This window comes from Pectinophora gossypiella, chromosome 6 (genome assembly GCF_024362695.1).
Source record: "Pectinophora gossypiella chromosome 6, ilPecGoss1.1, whole genome shotgun sequence".
Lineage (NCBI taxonomy): Eukaryota > Metazoa > Arthropoda > Insecta > Lepidoptera > Gelechiidae > Pectinophora > Pectinophora gossypiella.
The window spans coordinates 8,373,554-8,391,514 of NC_065409.1; the positions used below are offsets into that span (position 1 = coordinate 8,373,554).

The 17,961-nt window shown below is 35.2% G+C and overlaps 1 protein-coding gene across 1 annotated transcript; it reads right to left on the reverse strand.

Moving 5' to 3' along the window:
• Positions 1-270: 270 nt before the first annotated feature.
• On the reverse strand, positions 271-1,143 carry LOC126367930 (transmembrane protease serine 13-like). The gene is made up of 2 exons (XM_050011734.1): positions 1,066-1,143; positions 271-793 (listed from the first exon to the last, which is right to left on the reverse strand). The coding sequence occupies exon 2, from the start codon at positions 782-784 to the stop codon at positions 320-322; it is 465 nt and encodes a 154-aa protein (XP_049867691.1). The 5' UTR covers positions 785-793; positions 1,066-1,143; the 3' UTR covers positions 271-319.
• Positions 1,144-17,961: the final 16,818 nt, after the last annotated feature.

A 17,961-nucleotide genomic window follows, 5' to 3' on the forward strand; every position in this document is an offset into this window, starting at 1 on the left:
TTCTGCCCAGCTGTACAAAATAGAATTGAAGCTTTCATACCAAACTTTGGCCAACTCCTGCAGTTTCTGCATTGCGAAGTGGATAACGGTTGTTCTCATCCCATCCGTAAACAGTGGCACACTCATTAACTTTCTTTAACCAAGTATCAATCTTTTGACTTTTCGATGAGGGTCCAAATTCGGGTAACATGGTTCATAATACTACTGGAAGGATGTGATGTGGCGACTGCTGTCGGATTAGGTTAAGATCTTAAGTTAACTAATGATTCAACAATATTAAGAACATCTTTAGATGAAAATGTAGGGCTATCTGACCTTTCTATTCCCTTAGCTGCCGACGAACGTCGCACCTCCTGCCCTTCGCCGCGACGTCGTTGGCTGTGTCGCTCGTTGTGCCGACGCGTGAAGCGACGTCTCTCTCCGGCTGCACTCCCGGCTCTCTCTCCGGCTGCGCTCCCGGCTTGTATCGGCTCGGCTCGGCTCGGCTCGGCTCGGCTCGGCTCGGCTCGGCTCGGCTCGGCTCGGCTCGTCTCGGCTCGTCTCGGCTCGTCTCGGCTCGTCTCGGCTCGGCTCGGCTCGTCTCGGCTCGTCTCGGCTCATCTCGGCTCGTCTCGGCTCGTCTCGGCTCGGCTCGGCTCGTCTCGGCTCGTCTCGGCTCGTCTCGGCTCGTCTCGGCTCGGCTCGGCTCGGCTCGGCTCGGCTCGGCTCGGCTCGGCTCGGCTCGGCTCGGCTCGTCTCGGCTCGTCAGTCGTCTTCGTGGAACGATCTCGTCTTCAAGAGGCATAATCTGGAACTCGAAAACATTGGAACATGTAAATATTCTTCAGATAACCCTATATGTATATATTTATACAGATATATTTCCAAAGTAAAATATCTCAAAAACGGTGTATCCTGATTAACAAATATGGATACGATCCCACTTCTGAAATGTAGTAAGACCACGGTAACATGATCATTAACTAACATACGGATACCTGGATATACATAAAGCTGCCTCAGGTACATGCTCTATAAATAAAACAACCATTGAAATAATAAATAATAAGTATATTGGTTACTTACTCTAAATTTCCAAAACGCACGCGTGCTCAAACACAAGTGTACACGTGTTCAAAATGGTACGTCTGCCTTCGATGCGTGCTCGAATCAAAAGAACCCCAATGAAAGACAAACACGCCTTTTTATACCCTTTCTCCTAGTGTTGCCATATGAAGGCAACACAAATTCGCACAAAATTACAGAAAACCTAACATGTGAAATAAATAAATATATTATATACCTACTATGGATGTTCCTAAGTAGTATTATACGAGATAGCATTTTTCATTCTAACGTCTAAAATACTTACAAATAAGCACTAATGGCCAGGCTGTTAGCGTAATGTATAGTGCCTACTAAACGCATACATTTAGTACATGCGAATGTAGCTCGTAAGTATAGCAATGTCCAGGTACTTACGCATAATTCTAAGTTAGATGTTTATATTCACTTATCTTGTATAATAATATACTGCCCAAATTGTACTGTATTCATGTGTTATGTCTGATTTTTGAAATTTAGTTCTGTGCAATAAAGTATATTTGATTTATTTGATTATATTATAGTACCTATAAAGGCAAAAAGGGAAACTTAATGGACTATATAGAATATCGGCTAAAGGGGTGGCGTACAAAAATTACTACACACGCTAGGAAAATAAACGACAGAGAGGCCGCAGGAAAACAGTTTGAAGAAGCTAATATTCTATATTTATTTGCCTTTAACAATAGTATTACTTTTGAATATTCAAATCCACGGGGGAAGTGAAATGTCCGTGCGTGCGTGACCATTAAACACTATCATTCATGTGGAAATACGCGTCAAACATAACTTGTCCAATACGCGAGTAATGCAAAAATCGAGGGGTACCGAAGGTCCATAAATTGATGCCCTGAATGGCCTAATCACACAATTAGGCGGACAGAAATTAGACGATCAATCAATGTCCCTGCTCACAAACGTCCTCTTGTTTGTATGGACGCTTGGATCGACCATGGGCCGGTCACAGCCACCATTATATCCATCAGGATATACGATCCCCGTTATACCCAAATATAATAAGATTTAACAGTGTCTTCCCATATTATATACAGGTCAGCCGAGGTGATTGATAGAAGTGGCTGTCTGACCCCAAACGAGATTAAATAAAGCCTATCGATCCAGGATGAAAAGACATACTTATTTGTTGCAGCTGTTCTTTTCATAAAGTACTTTTTTATAAAGCCCAGTTTTCTTTTCATCATTGCCAACCAGGCCCTAGGCAGCGTCGCATTTGAACTTTATTTAATTTATGAGAGCACTATATTTTCTTAAATGTCAGATGGAACTTCATCAAAGTTTTTATGTTTTCAGACTTTCTATATCACTAAAACTTTGTCAAACTCCAAAATTTACGAGCATGCTTTATAAAAACTCTACTTTATGCCCTACACAAAGAGTTGTTCATGGATACCAATTCGTAGGTATTCATTTTATCTAACGCTTACAACAAAATGGTTTTGTTGTGGGAGATATAAATAAATATTCATTAAGTACACCAAAAAAACTGCGGGTCGGACTAGCGCACGAGAGGTTCCGTACCGTTGACTAGGTAAACAACAGTAAGTACACAAATTTCATATTGTAACCTTTTGGATATCGAGCACAAATAGGTAAAAAATTGCGTTTGCGTTGCGTTTCCTGTCTGGGAGCCCCCTTAAATATTTATTTCATTTGTTGTTTTTCGTATTTGTTGTTATAGCAGCAACAGAAATACATCAAAGTGTATGATATGTGTATATGCCTGGAAAGGTAAAAATTTAGTGAGACGTAATTTGCAACTATAACTGCAACTATTATTTATAACTGTACCTAAATTTATACACAAAAATATTTACCTTTTTCTTTATAATCTGTGCAAAATTTCAACTATCTGGCTATCATGGTTCATGAGGTACAGCCTGGTGACAGAGAGTCGGACGGACGGAAGGGCGGATGACATGACAAACGAACGGACAGCAAGTAATAATAGCGTTCCGGTTTGCCCTCTAGGTACGGAACCCTTAAATTTAACCTTTTTAAAATAACTGAAATTAAGTTGCTCGCTTCGCATCGAACAAATTACGAAGAACTGGGCTCGTAAATACTCTCAAACCCCTGTCAATGATGAACTTCGCAATCAATATATAGAAAACTTTGTATTTTTCTTGTAAAACGTGTTTTGTAAGCCCCCAGTTCAAAGGCAGCACGGTTTCTACTTTACATACATTTATCCCATTAACATTTCCGTGCGTTTCCACAAGCACGAACGAATATAAAAATTTATGAGAATACAAATAAAATTGAGTTAATCCGTCCCACTTTTGGATGAAACATTGTTTTAAATATTCAAAAAAAAATGAAAGCTTAAAAACTTAAACCCGACTAAAGAAAAATTACACTCTGAAACAAGAAAATAGGTATATTTCTTAATAAGCAAACTTTTGGGACAAATTGGCATAATATGACTACGGTTATCTTCTAAACACTATTTGGAAGAATTTCGGAGAAGAATACCTATTTTCTTATTTCATACTTTTTAGAGCGTGACTTTTCGTAGTCGGGTTTTAGATTATAAACCTTTTTTTATTTATCTTATATTTTATACAAGATTTGGAGATAAAATCTATCCGGAACATGTCTGAGCAGTCATGTTCTCAATTCAACCTAATTATGGAATAAATACAAGGAAACCCGCAAATAAATGCTAGTAATATGTACATATTTGACATATGCAAATTAAGCCCTTCCATTTGATACCCAACACACTACCATTCGAAAAATATTAATTTTTTCGTACTCAGTTTATATACCTACTCTAGAAGACGCCACATTAAATTTAGCGCCTATAACTACCGGCCAATCAAGACGCTTCTAATGACACCTCATTTGTAAAATTTTGACAGATGGTTTATAAGTTCAGTTAGAACATGTACATACGTACATTATGTACATACATAAATAGCGGTCACACTTTTTACTTCGCTGAAGTCGGGTAAATACGTGCCGAGTTCGCAGCTTACAGTTTTTCAGACATCACGTAAAATTATCTGCTTTTTATCGTATTCATATGCAAAACCTTTTTACACCTGACATTCCGATACCCCTGAAACTACAAGAGAGCCTAATTTTGAAGAGAAATTGATGTACCTGACGCTATACAGTATGTCCCGTAAATAATTTAATTAACGAAAGTGGAAGATAATTCTTAAAGCTATTTTTTATTTAGAATTAAATAAATATTTAGGTTTGCCATTTTATTTACCTTTGATAATTTTGTTTTTTTTTATAGACAATTCTGTTTTATTGATGCTGCAATTGATCATATTTTTTGCATAATATTTTGAGATTAAATTTATTTAAAATAATGTACGTATTGAATATAGCAAATTGTTTACCGTCAATGTTTTGATATGTTACATCGAAATAAATATTTCGAATGTAAAATTCAATCAAGACGCTACTAGTGCCACTTAATTTGTTAAATTATAAGTGGTTTAGACATTAGAAGGGAAAGACGTACCCTCTTTTTTGCTTCGCCGTAGTCGTGTAATTTAATTATGTATAAAAATCAAGAAAATCCAATCAATATTTTTTTGTTTGCCAAAATTTTATTTGCCACTTATCAAACTTCAAAGAGAGGAAGGGGAAGACAAAGAAGAGCTTACATGGAACAGATTAAAGAAAAGGTTAACGTCGTGTCTTATAGGGAAGTCAAGGAATTGGCGTTTGATAGATTGGAATAGAAAATGCTACACCGACAAGAACGTGGCTCTTAAATTGATGATGATCAAAATTGGAAAGATAATATGCTAATTATTCGAAGAAAAAGCTCAACTCTGACTACTTTTCGAAAAAAAATTGTGAAATTAATTACGTATATAAATAATTCATACACCTTCTTTTTCGAAGTTATTTACGGAACCAAAAGTTAGAAATAGCTAAAGAAAATCTTATTTACCGTAATTTAATGTTTCTTCAGAAAGAAAAGTATCTTGTGAGTACCAAAAAACAACTTTTTCCTTGATTGTGCTTTGTTCGTTATAAATATTTGGCCCGTGAGGCTTTTTGATACCCATTTGCTACCTGTACTAACGAACCGCGAATTATAAGCGCAGTGGTTGCAACCCAAATATTGAATCAAACCCGACGCTTCGTTTTCTCCAACAAATATCTAACGCTGATGTAAAACAATACCGTTAACAACAACAGTCCACGCATACATACCTACGTGGATTTTGTTTGCTTTATATATCAGGGTACGAAAATCAGTACAACATTCAATTACCGTGAAATCCTCTCGTTTGAATAACATAATAAAGTTGATTTTGAAACAATGCCCTTAGCGAAAATGAGTTGAAATTTTAATATAGTCGACCGGTTGGAAGTTTCTAGTACGTGTAAATAAACATTGTATTAATTAATTTACTTATTCTCTATATTAAAATGCGTATAACTTTATTACTTACATAGAATTGAAAATGCAGACTCCCGTTTTCTTATTATATTTTCTTTATTGCTTCAGTGAGTGAAGCTGTTATATTCACTCAAAGGGTATCCGATGCACCTTTGCCCTTTGATTCAAAGCACTTGAGGATTTATATATGATTGGCTTATCCTATACTTTCACTACTGAGAAACGTTTCTAAGAAACTTGCTTGAATAAAATTCATATTTATTATAGTCATTTCGTGAGCAAGCTCAATAAAATACTCTAAGCCCTCAAAGCATGACGAATTCTTGATTATATAAGTAAGTAAGCTTTTGAAAGACTAGAGGATTTTGTTGTTGCGTATTGTTTCATTGAGCATTAATTTTCGCTAATATTAAAATCATCTTAATTTTGAGTTTTGGTCAATATAAACCAAATCTATTCAGGTATTGCAGAGTTATGAGCTCAACAAAATATTATTCAGCGAGATTTCGATGTCAAAATCTCTGAGGCAGATTTTAAAATCATTGCTTTCCTCCCAGACACATTAAAATGTATAAATTATTACTCCAATCTGCTTCACCACTTGAACAAATCTCAAATAAAATTCAAAGAATGTTCACAACTTTATGAATGCTGGAATACTCTGAAGGTATTTCCCATTCAATTTGTAAATACTTCAATATTTGGTTGTATAACTTGTTACAAGATAAATGGCAGGCTGAACTTTATTCAGAGGGTACGGATGGAAGTGGAATTTATTTAACTAAGTACCATAGTCGAGGAAAGAGCAGCTTTGTCTACAATATCGAAATATCGCTATATTAATAAAATATAAATCAATCACGAATGCTGATAAAACTGTAGAAGGTAGGTTGGGTACCCGGGATTAGATACGAGAAGTTGTTTTTCTCCTCGAATCGTTTTTCTTTAGTTCCGGAATGTTTGCCAGTTTGAACAGATTACTGCCCTCGTTCACAGTGGAATTGCTTCCTGTTCACATTTTGGATAAATCAGCTGGGGATAATCTCGTACGCAAACATTGAGATCAGCGCGCAGACATACTATATCTACTTACACAAAATCCATTACTACGAAGAATAACAAACGAGTTGAATCGCATCCGAAAAGAGTTTACTTATGGAGTAAGTATCTAAGTAATACTCAATAAATCATTGTACCTACAGATTGATTTATTTGTAGTTGTAGAGATGTTATATTCTGAGTCATCAAAATAAGTTGTGATATAAACTATTCCAGCCTATTCATCAAAACTACGAACAATATTCAAACAAACACTGTAAACAATATTCAAATTGCTTCAAATTTTTGATACAAACCGATTTAGATTTAACTTATCCTGAAAGTTATCGTCGTTGAATAAATGGACAAAGCCGGTCACAAACCTCCGATGCTATTACACGTTTATTTATCTAACATAAAAGTAATTATTTTTTACGCAACCTTTTTGCCTTTGCTGCATGGGTATTCTACGTAGACGCAACAAATAATTCAGGATTCGAACGATAAACGCGGCAAATGTTGTCTACATTGATAAACGTCGTCGTGGTTACGCTTACAACCGATATTTGTTACGATCCTTGCGTTTATTTTTTCGCACGTCGCTTCACGTAATACATATAGTAGATATTTAGCAGCATTTCTTGTACCTTCTACTTGTACCTAGTATCATCAAACTGTAAATAGTAGTCAATATTGTTAACAGCTAACAATGTCGGTAATACCTAACTGAATATGGTTTTCTTTCGCACTAATGAAATTGTCTCGTTTCTGTAGATATTCATTTGTTATTCTACTTCAATGTCTCTAATGTCTATTAGGTAGAAACATTGTACAATTTTCACATATAAAATAAAACACAGTGTCGCCTGGGGCTGTCGATAAAGAAGGGTCGGGAATAAAATCAAATATGGACCCAAATCAGTCGCCCCATTGATTCTACTTTGAAATCAGAAAGTTAGTATGAATAGACTTCAGGATATTGCTGTAATATGTCTCTTGTAGGCATAATACGCCCAGTATTCATAGTTTTGAATGCGCCTAACAAATACGGTCATGAATTTGTCTTCGTTTGATCTTTGTGGCTTTAGTTCACGAATATAACATAATATTGTGCCGCTGTGCGTATCAAAGTAAAGCCGTGTCTTTACGCAATTTATTATTTATGTCATACCAACGACAGCACTGCCCTACATTTTAGATGTAAGGGCAAAACGTTCCTTCCAATAGTTGTCTAAGCCCATAGGGAGTAAATTCCGCACTTCCCTCATAACCTACCTCCCGTCTGCTTTTGTTACGAATGTTCCCTAATTTTTCGAAGTTCAAAGTTGTAACAATCCCTCAACCAATTTATAACTGGAAGCGAAAACTCAAATATTCATATGAAATAATATATCTTACGCTGGACCTAGCCTTTATTCCCTTTGTTTTATCCACGATGAATTTTGTGTTTCCTAAAAATATTCAATTCTTTTAAATCCTATAGTAAAAAATGGAGTAGGTAAACGAAGCCATTAGCCAAGTATGAGAACGTGGACATTTGCTAATGAATCTCGTAACGTAGGTACGAAACTCGTAGTAGGCCCTAATAGGTATTTACCTCGGAATTGGTTTTGGGCTCATGCACTATGCACAAATTGATCTCATGCGAGGGAAGTAATACGTAGGCATGTGGGCTAACCTGTAATTGGCTTCGTTTTCCCATCGCGCTGAAGTTACAGATAGCGGTCGCTTCTGTACAAAACCGGTGCCAATTTCTTCAGATTACGTGCGAATCCTGGAACAAATAGGATTAAGGCTGTAACGAAGAAAAATAAAACAATATCAAAGAGAACGCGGTTTTTACATGTCAAGTAAGTATAAACTTAAAGTTATATAATTCAAGTTCTTTAAGTAAAACTTTTCTGTTTGCTGAAGAGATGGTTAGCAAGGGGTTTGGTTCACTCGCCCCTATTGTACCCAGAAGACAAAAGCAACTTTCCGCAATTAGCTAAGAACTAACTTTAAGCGTAATCTGACCTAAAATTTATTTGCATGGAAACTTTCTCGGCACAAAGTTGGGTCGCCAAATAGATTTTACAATCATTAACCGCTCACGCAACTTGCAAGGTAATGTTTATGCCATTAGGTGTTATTTTAAACCTACAAAGCACTTAAACCGAGCCTCATGTGACTACATTAGGTAAATGTAATGGAAAATGTGAAACTCATCCATTAGGTATAACAGTGGGGACCTAGATAGGAATGATCGTATTTTTATTGTCCCCTCTGTGAATATTTACTGAGTAAAGGTCAAGTCGATATTACCAAAACTAAATTAGTATGGTTGGGGATTCAATTTAAACAAATTAATTGGCTATTTAACTGTTCGAAAATACCCGCCCATTATTGCCGCCATTATCATTGGGCTCTCCCAGTGAGAGATTGAAACCTGCAACCTGAAATGACAAGCACGCGTTTTGATTTTGAGTCATTCCAACTTCAGCTGCACGTACCAGTACATTGCATAAGCAAACATGTGTATCGGTACGGATCGTACTTGAAAAGACATTCCCAACGTAGAAATATAAACAGCAGTAGTCCTCGGAGACCCTGTTTTCCTAGAATAAGCGACAAGTGTCACATAAAAAACCTTTAGGTTTAAGTTTTAAAACCCATCCGGTTATTCCAGGCGTGCCTTCAAGCAAACGAACCATCAAGACGCTAGCTTATTTACGATAACGCGGTACTTAATCTTGCGTTCCATATTGGAAGTAAGTATTTGTCTAATATTAAAATCCTTTCATTACAAAATACAAATAGGGATTTACAAAAAAACACGCCTTGGATTTTAAAATTCGAATTCCATAGGAGAATTCATTAAGTACCTAATATCATAGCTTATTTATACCATGTTCCTATTGGTCGAGGGGTAAACGCATGCCCTGGACATTTTCAGAGTTTCGTTATATCAACCTATAATTCCAATTCGCAGGAGAATGAATAATGTAAACTAACGAGTTAATATTTACACCGACAATATGTGAGAGCGTATGCTCGAAACGATAATGTAATTATATACTACACGAACATACCACTATTCCGATTCCATGCAATTACCCCACAGTATAACTAATTAGGTGTTTAGGGAATTACAGAGTATATTTTAAGCGACCGATAAAACTAGAAATTGCTAGGGAAATTCGCAATTAGTGATATCCCCTATGCTAGCTAATTATTGAAAAGGGTGGCATGCATGAGTTAATTACATACACAGCATGGAAATAACCGGACTTAATGGAAAAATAAGAACATAATTTGTTATTGACCAACAACGTGCTAACGCAGTTATTGATTAATCTAAAGTTGAGGTTTAATACTTTTTTATTTTATCTATTTCACAAACAATGATTGAAACAAGAATCAATTTAAATTCACAACAATACATAGCAGTGTTGTTTCACGTTACATCAAAGAGATCGAATAAAAATATTGTATGGAAAGATTGTTGGCTGGTTAATTGAGCGGCGCGGCACGTCGGATATATTAAAAAAAAAAACTAGTAAAATGAAAAACGCGCGTTTTTTATTCAATGGTTTTTCTCATAGTACCACTGTCCGCTTGTCTCGTCTTTTCGGCTGTGTGCGCAGCAAAAGACGTTTTTATTATGTTTACTACCGCCATTGAACGTTGTCTATGAGTAAACACGAAAAGTCGACATCCAAGGCCTTAGTATTGAGGTCTTCATAAAGTGTCGCATTAAATCGCTATTTGCCAATAATGTGCAATATTGGACCTAACAGCCTTCATCGTATTTATTTGTTGTCATTTCCGACCATCGAACGCGAGGAAGTGGTGTCTCGAATATTTAGCTATCCCCTCTGACGAACCGATAGAGTTGTACCTATCGTCAATATTTACTTACTTATATTTAATGCTCTCTTTAGCCAACAGGATGAATATGCTTTTTTTTATAATGGAAAGAGAACGAGATAGAAAGACTTACGCTCTTTCCTCTCATAGGAGAATAAATAAACCTAAAACACATACGTGGACATACACTATTTATGAAATACATAACTACATACCTACAAGATTCTTAAAGTTGAATGATGGCTCTAACAACCGCAGCCACTTCTTATCAACATTGATAATATGATGAACAATGTGGTGATAAGATGGTGACAAGTTTTGGATACAATGGCAAGTTACAGCCCTAAATTTGTCCGAACTAATAGTACCTACCCCACAGCAGGCTATAAGGAAACTAAGGAATTTCACTTCGAGTTTGGGTAGTGACAGTTTAAACCCGATTCCAGATAGACACTAATTGCTTATTCAATGGCGCACAAATTAAAGTGTCAATTGTCGTGATGGGTAGAGTAGAACCAGAGGCATACAATAGGGGTGCCAAAAGGTCTACTACTTTAGATGTTATAAATACTAAGCAAATAAAACCTATTTGTCAATATTTTTAGCACTGTTAGGTAGGAGAGTAAATATTTGAATAAAAAGTCAAACAATAATATGAATACAACTTTAATAGCGGAGATACATATTCAAAAAAATGTTGGGACTTGTAGGTTAATTTATAAAAAATATAGCAATAATACATCTCCTTAATTATACAAAGTGCCTACATTTATTATATTTTTTTACGTAGGTACTATAACATCACATCGTTCGGAATTTTACTTTCCATCTTATAAAAAATAAACATTGTTATTTTTATAAAATGTTTCGCCAATTTTCTTGAAATATACAGGAAAAATGTGTCGAAATTTTCCCCAATACGATGTATATCTATGTATAGGTTTTGTTACTGCTACCCGTATTTTGTATAGAGAAGGCTACTTGACAACCTAGTCAAATGAGATACTTTTTACACGAAATGTCAAAAAGAAAGTTTTCTTTGGAATTTGTGTGGAAATATCTCCCGTCCTGTGACGTCGTCAATAAAGCGGTCAAACGTCGCATTCATTGTTACTTGATTCATACATAAAAATCGAAATTGACTCGAAAAGTAAAAAGAAATTAATTTTTGATAATCTTATATACTGGCTTATATTTCTAGATTAGCATTTTATATTTTTCTCTTTAACCCGCTCAATTACCCTACAGTGACAAGCTATTTTTAATCCATTCCCGATTCCGGCAATTGAGAGCAATAATTATTTATTTCTTATATTAAGATAATTAATTCTTTAGAACTCTACTCTCGGCTTGACGACGACGACAATTTCCAAAATGTTTATATAACAAGGTAAGTAGACATCCTTTAATGGCCAATTAATTAGAATTAGAACAATTGAAATAAGCATAGGAAAGGTACAAGTATATTTCCTTAGAATGTAGGTAAGTAAGTTTTTATGACAACGATTTTAAGATACGTTTTTAAGATAAAGTATTATAAGATTATTATTACCTTCTGAATTAGATCATTTATCAAGGAGAAACTCAAATATATTTACGTAAAATCTATTCGCTTCGCACGATCTAAAAATCTGGGGTACTTATAAGAAATCTTTATGTATAATTGTATGTATCTTAACTCCTAATTGGACGTAATAAAAGTTAGAATAGAACTCAGTTTAAATCGAATCGTGAGACCAGGATTTGTACTCGGTTAATGGTAATAGGCTCGCCTCCTATTTCATGGGACTTAAGCATAGCTGGCAAGGTGTGTGTGCACGAGTACATTATACAGCTCTGCATATCGCTTCGGAGATACGTTACGTTATGTGAATTAGGAGACAGGGTATAAGTGCTCAAATAGAATGAGTTTTTTTTTTTGACGTGACTTATTGTAGATTTGCCGTAGATGGCATTAACTACTTGGACAAATGGGGAGGGAGCGCTGAAGGCTCTCACCCGGTACAAAGTTTAAGACAACAGGCCTGAGGGTGCCCAGTTGGGCGCGAACCTCGGTTCAGGGCGTCGTATGAGAGGAAAAATATTTGAAAGAATTAATCGACCCTAGTGGGTCGATAGCAATAAGCGCTGAATGAGGGAAATCGTCGACCACGCCGGCGGGGTCGGTATCGGGGAAGATAGAATGAGTGAAAATTACAAATTAACTTTAATTAGGTACTTTTACTATTCTCGCATGATATAATTATCTGGACCTGAATACTTAGTACTTAGCGTAGACTAATAATTCCTAGCATAGCAATCACACAGATCTCTAAAACTTTATTCATTTTGATTTTACTTTATTTTCCACTGTTCAATTCTACACAGTTTCAGTCCGAAGTGAAGTTTTCTGCTGTACGAAAGCTGCATGCATGATTTAGTGGGGAAAAGTATATTGTTTTTATCTATTTCACATGAAATACTGGAATAGTCAGCTCGGTAATAACAGTCGTATATTATACGTATGTCAAATAAATCACGTTGACGCGTAGTTACTAAATCGTGTGCACGCGCTTGTATCAAACACAAATATCATCGGTCAAATAATAACACCAACACCGCAAGGGTTGTCTTCTATCTGAGCGGACTATGTCAGTATTATAACCAGTTTTTTTTTTTTTCTTTTGACGTGACTTATTGTAGATATGCCGCAAGTGGCATTAACTACTTGGCCGGACAAAATTATAACCAGTGATCGGGATAGATAGTGCCATTTGGGGTCAATAACCCTGAAAGTTGTGGTTAATGTAGATATCGTGATCAGATCTTAAAAAATAATTAATCATTTCATGATGTGCTGGTTACCTATCATACATCCGATTTTTTTATTTTCGAATTGCATTTTGCCGTAAACGTAGATCGATGGACTCAACGACATGAGCAACTAAATGCATTATTACTTCATGATATAGCCAAACGTTCAAAATCATAAAATTAATCACCGTTAATAGCGCTGGTGTCGATTATATTTCAAACCTGATTGTTATTATATTCGATGAATTAATGTAATACAACACGAAATTTTTGAATTATCGAGATTACGTTACATTATAATATTGTTTTCTTCTTGTATTTTTGAAATGTCATAAGTACAGTCCTACTAATTATAAATGGAATCGTTTGTAAAACCAGACAAACATTAAAGTCAAAAATAAATAAATAAATTATAATAAACAAAAAACAATACAAATACAAAACCAATCTGTACAGAATTTCTGAAATTAGGTTTAAAGAATATTTATTTCTCAACACAAGACATACAATTGTCACTTATATGAGAAAAAAGTTCTCCACATTCTCGTGTGGTACCTACTCGTACTTAATTTCTGAGTCTCACATTGTATCATCACTTTTGTGTTGTAATTATGATGATCCTTGAGCCATTCGGGCATTGGATGAACGGACTACATACAGGCTGTCCCCGAATCCAATTACGACTCGCGCCAATCTGGATAGAATTTCTGACAATCTCGTGTCTGACCTCTACTTACTGAATTTCTGTGTCTTATAACTGACAAATTTTGTTGATATGTAAAAAAGAGGTTGTTTTACAATTTTATTTCCTTGCAAGGTTAGGTTTTAGTGCTGAGTCGATTATGGTTAATTTTAATTTTGTAGGTAGTTTTTTTTAATGAAGTAAGTATGTATTATACAGAAAATGTTAAATTATAACATCTCTTATCGACCACAGTTATAAATGATGTCAACATATTTAAATCAGTGTCAATTCTCAACACTATTATTATAGTCGATTGAACTAAGGACTAGAATGCCAAACGTCTTGCTTACCGATACTATCGATAGGTATATCGATATTTAGATGTAAATAATCGATTAAACGATAATCGATTATTCGGCAACACTAGGTCCAATAATCTTTTTATTCAACATTGTTAGTCTCTGGTTCCAGGTCTTTTTGGCGGGAACGGAAACGGGACGGTTGCTTTCTTCATTGAATAATCTAAATAAGTAATGCGAAATGTTGCTTTGTCGTTAATGATCGTATTAAGTTAGTAAGTACCTATCTATTTTCACTTCGTGCTCACAAGCTTCTTAACTCGAAAGTTTATGCAGACTTGAGTTAATTCGTTTGGTGTTCGGAGTAGGAGTCTGCTCCGAGGGTGGGGTCTTAGGTTTCATCATTAATCGTCATCACCTTACATCATTTCATTAATCATCATCAAGAAAAAAAATACATAAGACATGGCTGTATGCCCATACAGCATGTCAGCATAGTTCTAGTTCTAGTTAAAATGTCTCTGGTTCCAAGATACTGTGGAAATTCTATTATGACCTATTAAATGTACCTACCGCAATTTACTATGTAGAAGGAACAACTTCCGCGCTCTACCCTCTTTCCAGGCACAATATGTTAGATATAAATCGCAATATCGAACACCGGTCTTCATATCTCGTTACTTGGAAATGGTAGTTGCAATGTTAAATTGAAAGTTCATTCTTTGAGAAAAAACTTTTTAATATTCTTGACAGTTCGATAGAATTTAGTTCCCAGTTCTTGTAATACTACATAACGTTGCCTTACACTAAGTACCACGTAAGCGTCTTTATGAAAAATCATATGCTGATGTACTTTTTTTTAAACAAAACCTCGCAACAGACAAACCAGTTCCAATCCAGCTCTTGTGGTTTAATTTTTTTAAATAAACCAGATTGAAATTAATTAAAAGAAATCTAGATTTTGTTGAAGAAATCACATCAGGGGGATTAAAAGGCTACATCGAAGAAATTCATCTAAAAAAGCAATATTGCTATTTGACATTCGCGCATGTAAAAGTAAGTACACAATGCAAACAAATGTCAAATAGCAATAATGCTTTCTTAGATTAATTGCTTCGATGTGGCCATTTTAACCCCCCAGAAGTTATGTGGTTTTCACAATAAGGCGGCGATAAACTGTTTCATGTACAGGTGTTAGTGACACCGTAACGAATACTAGGGGTTATGATTCAGACTATGATTTTAAGTTAATATCAAGTGGAATTTTCCGTCGCAAAATTCACGACACTTTATAATTATATATTTTTTAATTATTATCAATTCTATTCTTTTGCGATGGAAAAGTCCATTTGATATTAACTATGAATAATGAGCTTAATCATCCTCTTACCATTCGTTACGATGTCACTTACACCCCGTACCAGTACATACAAGTAGCCATACAAGTAGGTATGGGTGTTAGTGACACCGTAACGAATAGTGAGTGGGATGATTCAGACCATGATTCTGAGTTGATATCAAGTGGAATTTTCTGTCAGACAATTCATGAAAATTTTGTTTTTATTTTTATCAGTTCCATACTTTTGCGACGGAAAATTTCACTTAATACCAACTGAGAATCATGGTCTGAATCATCCCTCAAAGTTTTCGTTACGATGTCACTAACACCCTGTACGTAATACGGAATAGACAAACCCAATCTAAACTTTACGATATTGTATAAACTTCCTTAAACTTCTACTTCTCTCTTCTCTTCTACTTCCTCCGTGGGTGAAACGATGCCATTTAAAACTTTCCGCTGTTATTGAAATCCTTACTAGAGGGTTCGTATTACAATTTTAGAGAACAATACATCCGAGCATAAACACTTTAACCTGTCTTGAAACTTAACCTGAACACAGCTTAAAATCGATTGCCTGAAAATGTTTAAAATCCTTTGCCAGCAATATACATTCTCTTTTCTTTCCTTTCTAAAATAATAGAGAAGAGAATCATGGGATTTGTGGACATACCTACTTACATAATAAATGAACGAATTTTAGTGCATAAAATAATACTAATAATAATACCTTCTTATATTCTGTATGCATTCTGTATATTCTATTATATGTCTGGTTGATGGTAACAAGCAATAATATTTATAGCTGGCGAGGAGTGGATGTGTATACTATACGCCAATTCTTAGTTCTAACTTCCCTCAATATAATTTTACATTGTGCAAGTAAAACGCATTTACCTACAGACAGTTTTGACAGACAGTTAATAAATTACCTGAGACAACATTTTATAAATGTCTGTATGTACCTCAGAATAAAAACTAGTATTTACCTAAATACAACCAAAACGAATACATGATACACTTTTTATTCTCTTTGGCCACATCTGTCTGAAAACTTACAAAAAACTGTCAACGTCTGTGATGTGATTCTTATGTAATGGTTTTATGATGAAGTTTATTTAGTATTTTGCTTTTTGTAAATGTCCAAGCTCTTACTGAGCTTATCGCACATTGCCAACGATCCCTCGACACATTTGGTAAATTATTTTCAACATCAATTTTTAAAGGGTCAGCCGGAACCCCAGCCAAGTACAAGCAAGGGCAGTAAAAGCATTTGTAATCAAAAAAGTCCCGTTGATTCTCTGTTATCTCTATCACCTGTTCAGTCCCCTATCGCGCGGGCATCGAGGTCCACCCAAGTTGGAAGCAGTTTGAAAAAGATCCGCAATGCCGGTATACAGTGTCGCGAGTCATCGCATAGGAAAGAAAGCAAATCGACAACTGTTGATATTCTTCATGATCCAAAAGTGGATCGCAGTGTCGGCGCGATTGAACTCTGTACAAAAGAAGACGCCCAAACAAATCCTGCAGAATCAAAAATTTGCCCCGAGCATCGCCGAGCATTCGCTCTTCTCGCAAAGTGGCCAATGGAATCTGTTGAAAAACAAATTGAAGCCAATATAATTAAACGAATAAAAACAACACTAACTGGAATCATCAATTTTTTTGATGCAGAAAAGATAGATATGAGTCCATATTACATTCAGGATCATAATGTGTTCAAACTTTACCGTTGCGCAAGCTTCTATCGGCCTAAAGGCGCTAGTAAAAAACATAAATCAAATGGCACGAAAACGTCGAAACGCAAAAAATATAAGAAACAACAGGAGAAGAAAATATCTGATGTCCATGTACAAACGGATGAGAAACCTGTGGAACAACCTTCTAAGTAATGTGGTATGTCTCAATAAAGAATTCTTCCCTTTATGATGCAGACTTTGTTTATTTACCGGCAACGACGCGATATTCCAGACTCGCAGTTTATTTGTTTAATATTTCACATTGCATTTAGTGGTTGTTATTTCTTATGTAAATGTATTCTTTTAATTCTATGCTTTCACCGTAGAATAAGGAATAATACTACGCTTTCACTTTAGAAGTCCTAGCTAGATATATAAAAAAGCTAAGAATTTCTAAATTCGTAACCATGTAATTTTTCTTCTGAGGTCATCAATATCGTCAAATGACAACATACTAACTACAAAACAATATGTAAGTTGTAAAATATATTAAAATGAAATATAATTTTATTATAATGAAATACACGAAATTACGTATGTGTCTGATTATGTGACAAATTGTATTATTATAATAAAATTGTGACCTGTTTATTCAATAAATATTCTGATTTTATTATTAAAATATAGATTTAAATTATGTTTTTCTAAAAACTACGTGCAACAGCGCGTGCAGCGGATCCTGTGAAAACGGGACAAGTAATGCTAGATGATAATTTTCTAGAAAGTATTATTCTTCATCTTCT